Source organism: Callionymus lyra, chromosome 13 (assembly GCF_982586985.1).
Source record: "Callionymus lyra chromosome 13, fCalLyr1.hap1.1, whole genome shotgun sequence".
NCBI classification, from domain to species: domain Eukaryota; kingdom Metazoa; phylum Chordata; class Actinopteri; order Syngnathiformes; family Callionymidae; genus Callionymus; species Callionymus lyra.
Window position 1 is genome coordinate 2,019,767 of NC_141830.1, and position 14,997 is coordinate 2,034,763.

A 14,997-nucleotide genomic window follows, 5' to 3' on the forward strand; every position below is an offset into this window, starting at 1 on the left:
TCAGTTATTGATATCATCGGTTATTGATATCATCGGTTATTGATATCATCCGTTATTGATATCATCGATTATTGATTTCATCAGTTATTGATATCATCGATTATTGATATCATCTGTTATTGATATCATCAGTTATTGATATCATCGGTTATTGATATCATCAGTTATTGATATCATCGGTTATTGATATCATCCGTTATTGACATCATCTGTTATTGATATCATCGGTTATTGATATAATCAGTTATTGATATCATCAGTTATTGACATCATCTGTTATTGATATCATCAGTTATTGATATCATCAGTTATTGATATCATCGGTTATTGATATCATCGGTTATTGATATCATCAGTTATTGATATCATCGGTTATTGATATCATCGGTTATTGATATCATCGGTTATTGATATCATCGGTTATTGACATCATCAGTTATTGACATCATCAGTTATTGATATCATCGGTTATTGATATCATCAGTTATTGATATCATCAGTTATTGATATCATCAGTTATTGATATCATCAGTTATTGATATCATCGGTTATTGATATCATCGGTTATTGATATAATCAGTTATTGATATCATCAGTTATTGACATCATCTGTTATTGATATCATCAGTTATTGATATCATCAGTTATTGATATCATCAGTTATTGATATCATCGGTTATTGATATCATCGGTTATTGATATCATCAGTTATTGATATCATCGGTTATTGATATCATCGGTTATTGACATCATCAGTTATTGACATCATCAGTTATTGATTTCATCGGTTATTGATTTCATCTGTTATTGATATCATCAGTTATTGATATCATCAGTTATTGACATCATCAGTTATTGATTTCATCGGTTATTGATATCATCAGTTATTGACATCATCAGTTATTGATTTCATCGGTTATTGATATCATCGGTTATTGACATCATCAGTTATTGACATCATCAGTTATTGATTTCATCGGTTATTGATTTCATCTGTTATTGATATCATCGGTTATTGATATCATCAGTTATTGATATCATCGGTTATTGATATCATCGGTTATTGACATCATCAGTTATTGACATCATCAGTTATTGATTTCATCGGTTATTGATTTCATCTGTTATTGACATCATCAGTTATTGATTTCATCGGTTATTGATTTCATCGGTTATTGATATCATCGGTTATTGATATCATCGTTTATTGATTTCATCGGTTATTGATTTCATCTGTTATTGATTTCATCAGTTATTGATATCATCGGTTATTGACATCATCAGTTATTGATATCATCGATTATTGATATCATCTGTTATTGATATCATCAGTTATTGATATCATCGGTTATTGATATCATCAGTTATTGATATCATCGGTTATTGATATCATCCGTTATTGACATCATCTGTTATTGATATCATCGGTTATTGATATAATCAGTTATTGATATCATCAGTTATTGACATCATCTGTTATTGATATCATCAGTTATTGATATCATCAGTTATTGATATCATCAGTTATTGATATCATCGGTTATTGATATCATCGGTTATTGATATCATCAGTTATTGATATCATCGGTTATTGATATCATCGGTTATTGATATCATCGGTTATTGATATCATCGGTTATTGATATCATCGGTTATTGACATCAACAGTTATTGATATCATCGGTTATTGATATCATCAGTTATTGATATCATCGCTTATTGATATCATCAGTTATTGATATCATCAGTTATTGACATCATCAGTTATTGACATCATCGGTTATTGACATCATCAGTTATTGATATCATCGGTTATTGATATCATCGGTTATTGATATCATCAGTTATTGATATCACCGGTTATTGATATCATCAGTTATTGATATCATCAGTTATTGATATCATCAGTTATTGATATCATCGGTTATTGATATCATCAGTTATTGATATCACCGGTTATTGATATCATCAGTTATTGATATCACCGGTTATTGATATCATCAGTTATTGACATCATCAGTTATTGATATCATCGGTTATTGACATCATCAGTTATTGATGTCATCGGTTATTGATATCATCGGTTATTGATATCATCAGTTATTGATATCACCGGTTATTGATATCATCAGTTATTGATATCATCAGTTATTGATATCATCGGTTATTGACATCATCGGTTATTGATATCATCGGTTATTGATATCATCGGTTATTGATATCATCGGTTATTGACATCATCGGTTATTGATATCATCGGTTATTGATATCATCGGTTATTGATATCATCGGTTATTGATATCATCGGTTATTGACATCATCGGTTATTGATATCATCGGTTATTGATATCATCAGTTATTGACATCATCGGTTATTGACATCATCGGTTATTGATATCATCGGTTATTGAAATCATCGGTTATTGACATCATCGGTTATTGATATGATCGGTTATTGATATCATCTGTTATTGATATCATCAGTTATTGATATCATCAGTTATTGATATCATCAGTTATTGATATCATCGGTTATTGATATCATCAGTTATTGATATCATCGGTTATTGATATCATCGGTTATTGATATCATCGGTTATTGACATCATCAGTTATTGACATCATCAGTTATTGATATCATCAGTTATTGATATCATCAGTTATTGATATCATCAGTTATTGACATCATCTGTTATTGATATCATCAGTTATTGATATCATCAGTTATTGATATCATCGGTTATTGACATCAGTTATTGATATCATCAGTTATTGATATCATCAGTTATTGATATCACCGGTTATTGATATCATCAGTTATTGACATCATCAGTTATTGATATCATCGGTTATTGATATCATCGGTTATTGATATCATCGGTTATTGATATCATCAGTTATTGATATCATCAGTTATTGATATCACCAGTTACTGATATCACCAGATATTGATATCATCAGTTATTGATATCATCAGTTATTGATATCACCAGTTACTGATATCACCAGATATTGATATCATCAGTTATTGATATCATCAGTTATTGATATCACCAGTTACTGATATCACCAGATATTGACATCATCAGTTATTGATATCACCAGTTATTGATATCCTCAGTTATTGATATCACCACATATTATTCCACAATATTGATGGAGATCTGCCTTCCCTGCAGCAGTCGGACCTTCTGTCCTCTCTCTCCCTCTTATCTCTTCTCTCCACTCCCTCCATCTTCCTCTGCAATCACCTCTCGTTTAGTTTCCGTCTCTCAAGGTCCTTCCCCGTCGACCTGCTTTTTCGTTTCCTCCTCGTGGGCCTGGAGCTAATCACTGGAACGGAGCGAACCATCTCTTGGACGGGTGACTTCCTCGTCTGTGTTTCAGTGGAATCACAGTGTTTTCAAGGTGTTGATTATGAGTTCGTCCCACGAAGATCAACCTGATCTTTAATTCACGTCTCCATCGAGGTTCTCGTCTCCGGGCCTCAGAGTATCATGAGCCGCTCACAGAGCAATCACACAGTCCAGTAGGCAATGAAGCTCCCCTGAGGTCCTTGTTTTATACAACAATTAAATTGGTACATGAGAAGCCTGTGGACCTCAGGTGGACCTGAGATGGTGTCGTAACCATCTACACACACCAGGCTCGATCCATCGCTCCAGAACCTTCAGCTTCGGTCCTCAGAACTGTGGTTCCACAACAGACGCTTGTTCGGGGTCGAAGGTCGTCCAGAGAACAAGAGGCGTTCTTCTCCCCCGTGACCACGTGTCTTCGTTTCCTCTCCAGGTTTTGCGATCGGAGCTCCAGGAGCGAGAACACCTGGTGACCGGCACCTTGGATCAGGCCCGGATGTTTCTGGCCGAGCAGCCCATCGAGGGTCCGGGAGAACCGCGCAAGAACCTGCAGCAGAAAGCTGGTACGTTGAGTCCTCTTTAAGGTGGTTCGTCCCCTCGTTGTGTGTAGTTGTATTTGACAGGTGTGTTGTTGTATTTCACGAGAGTGTTGTTGTATTTGACAGGTGTGTTGTTGTATTTCCTATATCTCCTGGTGTGTGTTGTGTGTGTGTGGTCTCCGGGTGTGTGTCTGGTGTGTTAGGTGTGTGTCGTCTTCAGGTGTGTGTCGTCTTCTGGTGTGTGTCGTCTCCTGGTGAGTGTCGGGTGTGTGTCGTCTCCTGGTGTGTGTCGTCTCCTGGTGTGTGTCGTGTGTGTGTTGGGTGTGTGTCGTCTCCTGGTGTGTGTCGTCTCCTGGTGTGTGTTGTGTGTGTGTCGTCTTCGGGTGTGTGTCGTCTCCTGGTGTGTGTCGGGTGTGTGTCGTCTCCTGGTGTGTGTCGGGTGTGTGTCGTCTTCTGGTGTGTGTCGGGTGTGTGTCGTCTTCTGGTGTGTGTCGTCTCCTGGTGTGTGTCCGGTGTGTGTCGTCTCCTGGTGTGTGTCGTCTCCGGGTGTGTGTCGGGTGTGTGTCGTCTCCTGGTGTGTGTCGTCTCCTGGTGTGTGTCGGGTGAGTGTCGTCTCCTGGTGTGTGTCGGGTGTGTGTGTCGTCTCCTGGTGTGTGTCAGGTGTGTGTCGTCTCCTGGTGTGTGTCGGGTGAGTGTGTCGTCTCCTGGTGTGTGTCAGGTGTGTGTCGTCTCCTGGTGTGTGTCGGGTGAGTGTCGTCTCCTGGTGTGTGTCGGGTGTGTGTGTCGTCTCCTGGTGTGTGTCTGGTGTGTGTCAGATGTGTGTCGTCTCCTGGTGTGTGTCGGGTGTATGTCGTCTCCTGGTGTGTGTCGGGTGTGTGTCGTCTCCTGGTGTGTTGGGTGTGTGTCAGATGTGTGTCGGGTGTGTGTCGTCTCCTGGCGTGTGTCGGGTGTGTGTCAGATGTGTGTCGGGTGTGTGTCGGGTGTTTGTCAGATGTGTGTCGGGTGTGTGTCGTCTCCTGGTGTGTGTCGGGTGTGTGTGTCGTCTCCTGGTGTGTGTCAGATGTGTGTCGTCTCCTGGTGTGTCGTCTCCTGGTGTGTGTCGTCTCCAGGTGTGTGTCGTCTCCTGGTGTGTGTCGGGTGTGTGTCGTCTCCTGGTGTGTGTCGGGTGTGTGTCAGATGTGTGTCGTCTCCTGGTGTGTCGTCTCCTGGTGTGTGTCGTCTCCAGGTGTGTGTCGTCTCCTGGTGTGTGTCAGATGAGTGTCGTCTCCTGGTGTGTGTCGGGTGTGTGTCAGATGTGTGTCGTCTCCTGGTGTGTGTCGGGTGTGTGTCGGGTGTGTGTCGGGTGTGTGTCTGGTGTGTGTCGGGTGTGTGTCGGGTGTGTGTCGGGTGTGTGTCGGGTGTGTGTCTGGTGTGTGTCAGATGTGTGTCGTCTCCTGGTGTGTGTCTGGTGTGTGTCAGATGTGTGTCGGGTGTGTGTCAGATGTGTGTGCGCAGCATGTGCTCACCAGGGGGTCTGAAGCCCTTCCTTCTGCCAACGAGGCATTAAACAAACGTATTAAATGTTAGATTCAAAGCCGGCGGCAGATCCTTAGAACGTGGATTAATCTACACGATCCATCAGCTCAACAAAGTGTGCGAATTTAAAAACGCACATTCATCCTCGATCCTCCGAGGCAGCAGATAATTATTCGTCGAGTCGACTCTTTGCTCCTCGTCGTCTGTGTAAATAGTTTGAAAAAAGCCAGAGGTCGACGCTTCAGACACTCGATCCGCTGAGATCTGAGGGCCTGGTATCAAAGTCAATCGCTGTAGGTCTGTCACCGATCGTCGTCTTTCTACCCGTCGATCCTCGTGTTCGTTCAAGTTTTGAAAACTGTTTTTTCTATTTCCTTCGTCATGTTGTTTCTTTATTTCACAACATTTAAAAGTGTCAAATATATTGAAAAGATGTTTGGTGTTAGCCACAAGCTAAGCTAGCACTGTTAGCCACAAGCTAAGCTGGAACTGTTAGACTCAACCTAAGCTGGAACTGTTAGACTCAAGCTAAGCTAGCACTGTTAGCCACAAACTAAGCTAACACTGTTAGCCACAAGCTAAGCTAGCACTGTCAGCCACAAACTAAGCTAGCACTGTTAACCACAAGATAAGCTGGAACTGTTAACCACAAGCTATGCTAGCACTGTTAGCCACAAGATAAGCTGGAACTGTTAGCCACAAGCTAAGCTAGCACTGTTAACCACAAGATAAGCTGGAACTGTTAGCCACAAGCTAAGCTAGCAATGTTAGCCACAAGCTAAGCTAGCACTGTCAATCACAAACTAAGCTAGCACTGTTAACCACAAGCTAAGCTGGAACTGTTAGACTCAAGCATAGCTAGCACTGTTAGCCACAAACTAAGCTAGCGCTGTTGACCACAGGATAAGCTGGAACTGTTAGCCACAAGCTAAGCTAGCAATGTTAGCCACAAGCTAAGCTAGCACTGTTAACCACAAGCTAAGCTGGAACTGTTAGACTCAAGCTAAGCTGGAACTGTTAGACTCAAGCTAAGCTGGAACTGTTAGACTCAAGCTAAGCTAGCACTGTTAGCCACAAACTAAGCTAACACTGTTAGCCACAAGATAAGCTGGAACTGTTAGCCACAAACTAAGCTAGCACTGTTAACCACAAGATAAGCTGGAACTGTTAGCCACAAGATAAGCTAGCACTGTTAGCCACAAACTAAGCTAACACTGTTAGCCACAAGATTAGCTGGAACTGTTAGCCACAAACTAAGCTAGCACTGTTAGCTACAAACTAAGCTAACACTGTAAGCCACAAGCTAAGCAAGCGCTGTTAGCCACAAGCTAAGCTAGCACTGTTAACCACAAGATAAGCTGGAACTGTTAGCCACAAGCTAAGCTAGCACTGTTAGCCTACAAGCTAAGCAAGCGCTGTTAGCCACAAGCTAAGTTGGAACTGTTAGCCACAAGCTAAGCTAGCACTGTTAACCACAAGATAAGCTGGAACTGTTAGCCACAAGCTAAGCTAGCACTGTTAGCCACAAGCTAAGCAAGCGCTGTTAGCCACAAGCTAAGTTGGAACTGTTAGCCACAAGCTAAGCTAGCACTGTCAGCCACAAACAAAGCTAGCACTGTTAACCACAAGCTAAGCTGGAACTGTTAGACTCAAGCATAGCTAGCACTGTTAGCCACAAACTAAGCTAGCGCTGTTGACCACAGGATAAGCTGGAACTGTTAGCCACCAGCTAAGCTAGCGCTGTTAGCCACAAGCTAAGCTGGAACTGTTAGACTCAAGCATAGCTAGCGCTGTTAGCCACAAGCTAAGCTGGAACTGTTAGACTCAAGCTAAGCTAGCACTGTTAGCCACAAGCTAAGCTAGCACTGTTAGACTCAAGCATAGCTAGCGCTGTTAGCCACAAGCTAAGCTAGCACTGTTAACCACAAGCTAAGCTGGAACTGTTAGACTCAAGCATAGCTAGCGCTGTTAGCCACAAGCTAAGCTAGCACTGTAAATACATGGTTCAAATCATTTTTTCCCAGAATGTTTGGGACACAAAAGGCTGTAGTTTCAATAAACATCCACAGCAAACTTTATTTACAGATAACTCTGTCTGTTCTGAGACGGAAGTCGATAAACTGTCTCCTTGAAATGAACGTTTTCTCTGCTGGTCTTCCCTGCAACCGTCAGATGTGACGCCGGAGGAGAAGGCGCGAGTCTTGTCTCGAGCGATCCGCAAGCAGACGGGCGAGGTGCGCGAGCGCTGGGACCGGCTGAAGGGTCACGTGCTGGGCTGGCACGAGCAGGTGGAGCAGGCGCTGGATCGACTCCAGGAGCTGCAGAGCTCCATGGACCAGCTGGACCTCCGGCTCACTCAGGCCGAGGAGGCCAAGGCTTCCTGGCAGCCGGTCGGGGACCTCCTGATCGACTCCCTGCAGGACCACATCGACAAGACCCAGGTCAGCATCCACACGATCATGAACACGTTGACATCGAGATACGACCCATGACCTGGTGGTGTCGCACACATCGAGATACGACCCATGACCTGATGGTGTTGCACACATCGAGATACGACCCATGACCTGATGGTGTCGCACACATCGAGATACGACCCATGACCTGGTGGTGTCGCACACATCGAGATACGACCCATGACCTGATGGTGTCGCACACATCGAGATACGACCCATGACCTGATGGTGTCGCACACATCGAGATACGACCCATGACATGATGGTGTCGCACACATCGAGATACGACCCATGACCTGATGGTGTCGCACACATCGAGATACGACCCGTGACCTGATGGTGTCGCACACATCGAGATACGACCCTTGACCTGATGGTGTCGCACACATCGAGATACGACCCATGACCTGGTGGTGTCGCACACATCGAGATACGACCCATGACCTGATGGTGTCGCACACATCGAGATCCGACCCATGACCTGATGGTGTCGCACACATCGAGATACGACCCATGACCTGATGGTGTCGCACACATCGAGATACGACCCATGACCTGATGGTGTCGCACACATCGAGATACGACCCATGACCTGATGGTGTCGCACACATCGAGATACGACCCATGACTTGATGGTGTCGCACACAACGAGATACGACCCATGACCTGATGGTGTCGCACACATTTAGATACGACCCATGACCTGATGGTGTCGCACACATCGAGATACGACCCATGACCTGATGGTGTCGCACACATTTAGATACGACCCATGACCTGATGGTGTCGCACACATCGAGATACGACCCATGACCTGATGGTGTCGCACACATTTAGATACGACCCATGACCTGGTGGTGTCGCACACATCGAGATACGACCCATGACCTGATGGTGTCGCACACATTTAGATACGACCCATGACCTGATGGTGTCGCACACATCGAGATACGACCCATGACCCGATGGTGTCGCACACATCGAGATACGACCCATGACACGATGGTGTCGCACACATCGAGATACGACCCATGACCTGATGGTGTCGCACACATCGAGATACGACCCATGACCTGATGGTGTCGCACACATCGAGATACGACCCATGACCTGATGGTGTCGCACACATCGAGATACGACCCATGACCTGATGGTGTCGCACACATCGAGGTACGACCCGTGACCTGATGGTGTCGCACACATCGAGATACGACCCATGACCTGATGGTGTCGCACACATCGAGATACGACCCTTGACCTGATGGTGTCGCACACATCGAGATACGACCCATGACCTGATGGTGTCGCACACATCGAGATACGACCCATGACCTGATGGTGTCGCACACATCGAGATACGACCCATGACCTGATGGTGTCGCACACATCGAGATACGACCCATGACTCGATGGTGTCGCACACATTTAGATACGACCCATGACCTGATGGTGTCGCACACATCGAGATACGACCCATGACCTGATGGTGTCGCACACATCGAGATATGACCCTTGACCCGATGGTGTCGCACACATCGAGATACAACCCATGACCTGATGGTGTCGCACACATCGAGATACGACCCATGACCTGATGGTGTCGCACACATCGCGATCCGACCCATGACCTGGTGGTGTCGCACACATTTAGATACGACCCATGACCTGATGGTGTCGCACACATCGAGATACGACCCATGACCTGATGGTGTCGCACACATCGAGATACGAGCCATGACCTGATGGTGTCGCACACATCGAGATACGACCCATGACCTGATGGTGTCGCACACATCGAGATACGACCCATGACCTGATGGTGTCGCACACAGCGAGATACGACCCATGACCTGATGGTGTCGCACACATCGAGATACGACCCATGACCTGATGGTGTCGCACACATCGAGATACGACCCATGACCTGATGGTGTCGCACACATCGAGATCCGACCCATGACCTGATGGTGTCGCACACATCGAGATCCGACCCATGACCTGATGGTGTCGCACACATCGAGATACGACCCATGACCTGATGGTGTCGCACACATCGAGATACGACCCATGACCTGATGGTGTCGCACACATCGAGATACGACCCATGACTGGATGGTGTCGCACATATTGAGATACGACCCATGACCTGGTGGTGTCGCACACATCGAGATACGACCCATGACCTGGTGGTGTCGCACACATCGAGATACGACCCATGACTGGATGGTGTCGCACACATCGAGATACGACCCATGACCTGATGGTGTCGCACACATCGAGATACGACCCATGACCTGATGGTGTCGCACACATCGAGATACGACCCATGACCTGATGGTGTCGCACACATCGAGATACGACCCATGACCTGGTGGTGTCGCACACATCGAGATACGACCCATGACCTGATGGTGTCGCACACATCGAGATACGACCCATGACCGATGGTGTCGCACACATCGAGATACGACCCATGACCTGATGGTGTCGCACACATCGAGATACGACCCATGACCTGATGGTGTCGCACACATCGAGATACGACCCATGACTCGATGGTGTCGCACACATCGCGATACGACCCATGACCTGATGGTGTCGCACACTTCGAGATACGACCCATGACTCGATGGTGTCGCACACATCGAGATACGACCCATGACCTGATGGTGTCGCACACATCGAGATACGACCCATGACCCGATGGTGTCGCACACGTCGAGATACGACCCATGACCTGATGGTGTCGCACACATCGAGATACGACCCATGACCTGATGGTGTCGCACACATCGAGATACGACCCATGACCTGATGGTGTCGCACACATCGAGATACGACCCATGACCTGATGGTGTCGCACACATCGAGATACGACCCATGACTTGATGGTGTCGCACACATCGAGATACGACCCATGACCTGATGGTGTCGCACACATTTAGATACGACCCATGACCTGATGGTGTCGCACACATCGAGATACGACCCATGACCCGATGGTGTCGCACACATCGAGATACGACCCATGACCTGATGGTGTCGCACACATCGAGATACGACCCATGACCTGATGGTGTCGCACACATCGAGATACGACCCATGACTTGATGGTGTCGCACACATCGAGATACGACCCATGACCTGATGGTGTCGCACACATCGAGATACGACCCATGACCTGATGGTGTCGCACACATCGAGATACGACCCATGACCTGATGGTGTCGCACACATCGAGATACGACCCTTGACCTGATGGTGTCGCACACATCGAGATACGACCCATGACCTGATGGTGTCGCACACATCGAGATACGACCCATGACCTGATGGTGTCGCACACATCGAGATACGACCCATGACACGATGGTGTCGCACACATCGAGATACGACCCATGACCTGATGGTGTCGCACACATCGAGATACGACCCATGACCTGATGGTGTCGCACACATCGAGATACGACCCATGACCTGATGGTGTCGCACACATCGGGATACGACCCATGACCTGATGGTGTCGCACACATCGAGGTACGACCCATGACCTGATGGTGTCGCACACATCGAGATACGACCCATGACCTGATGGTGTCGCACACATCGAGATACGACCCATGACCTGATGGTGTCGCACACATCGAGATACGACCCTTGACCTGATGGTGTCGCACACATCGAGATACGACCCATGACCTGATGGTGTCGCACACATCGAGATACGACCCATGACCTGATGGTGTCGCACACATCGAGATACGACCCATGACCTGATGGTGTCGCACACATCGAGATACGACCCATGACCTGATGGTGTCGCACACATCGAGATACGACCCATGACCTGATGGTGTCGCACACATCGAGATACGACCCATGACCTGGTGGTGTCGCACACATCGAGATACGACCCATGACCTGATGGTGTCGCACACATCGAGATACGACCCTTGACTTGATGGTGTCGCACACATCGAGATACGACCCATGACCTGATGGTGTCGCACACATCGAGATACGACCCATGACCTGATGGTGTCGCACACATCGAGATACGACCCATGACCTGATGGTGTCGCACACATTGAGATGCGACCCATGACCTGATGGTGTCGCACACATCGAGATACGAACCATGACCTGATGGTGTCGCACACATCGAGATACGACCCATGACCTGATGGTGTCGCACACATCGAGGTACGACCCATGACCTGATGGTGTCGCACACATCGAGATACGACCCATGACCTGATGGTGTCGCACACATCGAGATGCGACCCATGACCTGATGGTGTCGCACACATCGAGATACGACCCATGACCTGATGGTGTCGCACACATCGAGATACGACCCTTGACCTGATGGTGTCGCACACATCGAGATACGACCCATGACCGGATGGTGTCGCACACATCGAGATACGACCCATGACCTGATGGTGTCGCACACATCGAGATACGACCCATGACCCGATGGTGTCGCACACATCGAGATACGACCCATGACCTGGTGGTGTCGCACACATCGAGATACGACCCATGACCTGATGGTGTCGCACACATCGAGATACGACCCATGACCTGATGGTGTCGCACACATCGAGATACGACCCATGACCTGATGGTGTCGCACACATCGAGATACGACCCATGACTTGATGGTGTCGCACACATCGAGATACGACCCATGACCTGTAACAACTTTCTAATCAGGCCTTCAGAGACGATGTGTCTCCGCTGCGCCAGGATGTCCGGATGGTGAACGAGCTCAGTGCCGGCCTGAGCCCTGTGGACATCCAACTGTCCTCCACGGCGTCCAGGCAGTTGGACCAGCTCAACATGAGGTGGAAACTACTGCAGGTAAATCCTCATGCGTGTCCGAGCCCTGGTACTCAGATATCTGTCCCTGTTCTTCTCCATCTTCTCCTGGTCCTCAGTGCTGTCTCTGTTCTTCTCCTGGTCCTCAGTGCTGTCCATGTTCTTCTCCTGGTCCTCAGTACTGTCCCTGTTCTTCTCTCTCTTCTCCTGGTCCTCAGTACTGTCCCTGTTCTTCTCCATCTTCTCCTGGTCCTCAGTACTGTCTCTGTTCTTCTCTCTCTTCTCCTGGTCCTCAGTGCTGTCTCTGTTCTTCATCTTCTCCTGGTCCTCAGTGCTGTCCATGTTCTTCTCCTGGTCCTCAGTACTGTCCCGTTCTTCTCTATCTTCTCCTGGTCCTCAGTACTGTCCCTGTTCTTCTCCTGGTCCTCAGTGCTGTCCATGTTCTTCTCCTGGTCCTCAGTGCTGTCCATGTTCTTCTCCTGGTCCTCAGTACTGTCCCGTTCTTCTCCATCTTCTCCTGGTCCTCAGTACTGTCCCTGTTCTTCTCCTGGTCCTCAGTGCTGTCCATGTTCTTCTCCTGGTCCTCAGTGCTGTCCATGTTCTTCTCCTGGTCCTCAGTACTGTCCCGTTCTTCTCCATCTTCTCCTGGTCCTCAGTACTGTCCCGTTCTTCTCCATCTTCTCCTGTTCCTCAGTATTGTCTCTGTTCTTCTCCATCTTCTCCTGGTCCTCAGTACTGTCCCTGTTCTTCTCCATCTTCTCCTGGTCCTCAGTACTGTCTCTGTTCTTCTCCATCTTCTCCTGGTTCTGTCCCTGTTGTTCTCTATCTTCTCCTGGTCCTCAGTACTGTCCCTTTTCTTCTCCATCTTCTCCTGGTCCTCAGTACTGTCCCTGTTCTTCTCCATCTTTTCCTGGTCCTCAGTACTGTCTCTGTTCTTCTCCAACTTCTCCTGGTCCTCAGTACTGTCCCGTTCTTCTCCATCTTCTCCTGTTCCTCAGTACTGTTCCGTTCTTCTCCATCTTCTCCTGGTCCTCAGTACTGTCTCTGTTCTTCTCCATCTTCTCCTGCTCCTTAGTACTGTCCCGTTCTTCTCCATCTTCTCCTGTTCCTCAGTACTGTCTCTGTTCTTCTCCATCTTCTCCTGGTCCTCAGTACTGTCCCGTTCTTCTCCATCTTCTCCTGGTCCTCAGTACTGTCTCTGTTCTTCTCTAACTTCTCCTGGTCCTCAGTACTGTCTCTGTTCTTTTCCATCTTCTCCTGGTCCTCTCCATCTTCTCCTGGTCCTCAGTGCTGTCCCGTTCTTCTCCATCTTCTCCTGGTCCTCAGTGCTGTCTCTGTTCTTCTCCTGGTCCTCAGTACTGTCCATGTTCTTCTCCATCTTCTCCTGGTCCTCTCCATCTTCTCCTGGTCCTCAGTGCTGTCACTGTTCTTCTCCACCTTATCCTGGTCCTCAGTGCTGTCCCTGTTCTTCTCTCTCTTCTCCTGGTCCTCAGTACTGTCTCTGTTCTTCTCCATCTTCTCCTGGTCCTCAGTGCTGTCCCTGTTCTTCTCCATCTTCTCCTGGTCCTCTGTACTGTCCCTGTTCTTCTCCATCTTCTCCTGGTCCTCAGTGCTGTCCATGTTCTTCTCCTGGCCCTCAGTACTGTCCCTGTTCTTCTCCATCTTCTCCTGGTCCTCAGTACTGTCCCTGTTCTTCTCCATCTTCTCCTAGTCCTCAGTGCTGTCCATGTTCTTCTCCTGGCCCTCAGTACTGTCCCTGTTCTTCTCCATCTTCTCCTGGTCCTCAGTACTGTCTCTGTTCTTCTCCATCTTCTCCTGGTCCTCAGTACTGTCCCTGTTCTTCTCCATCTTCTCCTGGTCCTCAGTACTGTCTCTGTTCTTCTCCATCTTCTCCTGGTCCTCAGTACTGTCCCTGTTCTTCTCCTGGTCCTCAGTACTGTCCCTGTTCTTCTCCATCTTCTCCCGGTCCTCAGTGCTGTCCCTGTTCTTCTCCATCTTCTCCTGGTCCTCAGTGCTGTCCCTGTTCTTCTCCTGGTCCTCAGTACTGTCTCTGTTCTTCTCCATCTTCTCCTGGTCCTCACACACTGGAATAAAAAACCTTCTACACAAGTAAATACAAAGACAGACAAAGGATTTTTGGAAACTTTCACAGGGAACGTTTGATTAAAAAAAGATGAATCCGTTCGTTCCGCCATAGAGACATGTTTAAATGTGTGACCTTGAGATGGTTCTCCGAGAAGTGGAAGTAGGTCACTGTTGATGGTTGTGTGTGAGTTGCGTTAGATTCTTGCCGACGACACAAAAACA

At 47.3% G+C, this 14,997-nt stretch overlaps 1 protein-coding gene across 5 annotated transcripts in view; it reads left to right on the forward strand.

Moving 5' to 3' along the window:
* The window catches only part of utrn (utrophin), a 262,181-nt gene that overhangs the window by 179,663 nt on the left and 67,521 nt on the right, over window positions 1-14,997 (forward strand). For all 5 annotated transcript variants that reach the window (XM_087805312.1, XM_087805309.1, XM_087805311.1 and 2 more), the window contains 3 exons: window positions 3,790-3,919; window positions 7,583-7,851; window positions 12,586-12,732. In XM_087805312.1, the coding sequence (XP_087661438.1) occupies window positions 3,790-3,919; window positions 7,583-7,851; window positions 12,586-12,732 (546 nt within the window). The remainder of the gene's footprint in view (window positions 1-3,789; window positions 3,920-7,582; window positions 7,852-12,585; window positions 12,733-14,997) is intronic.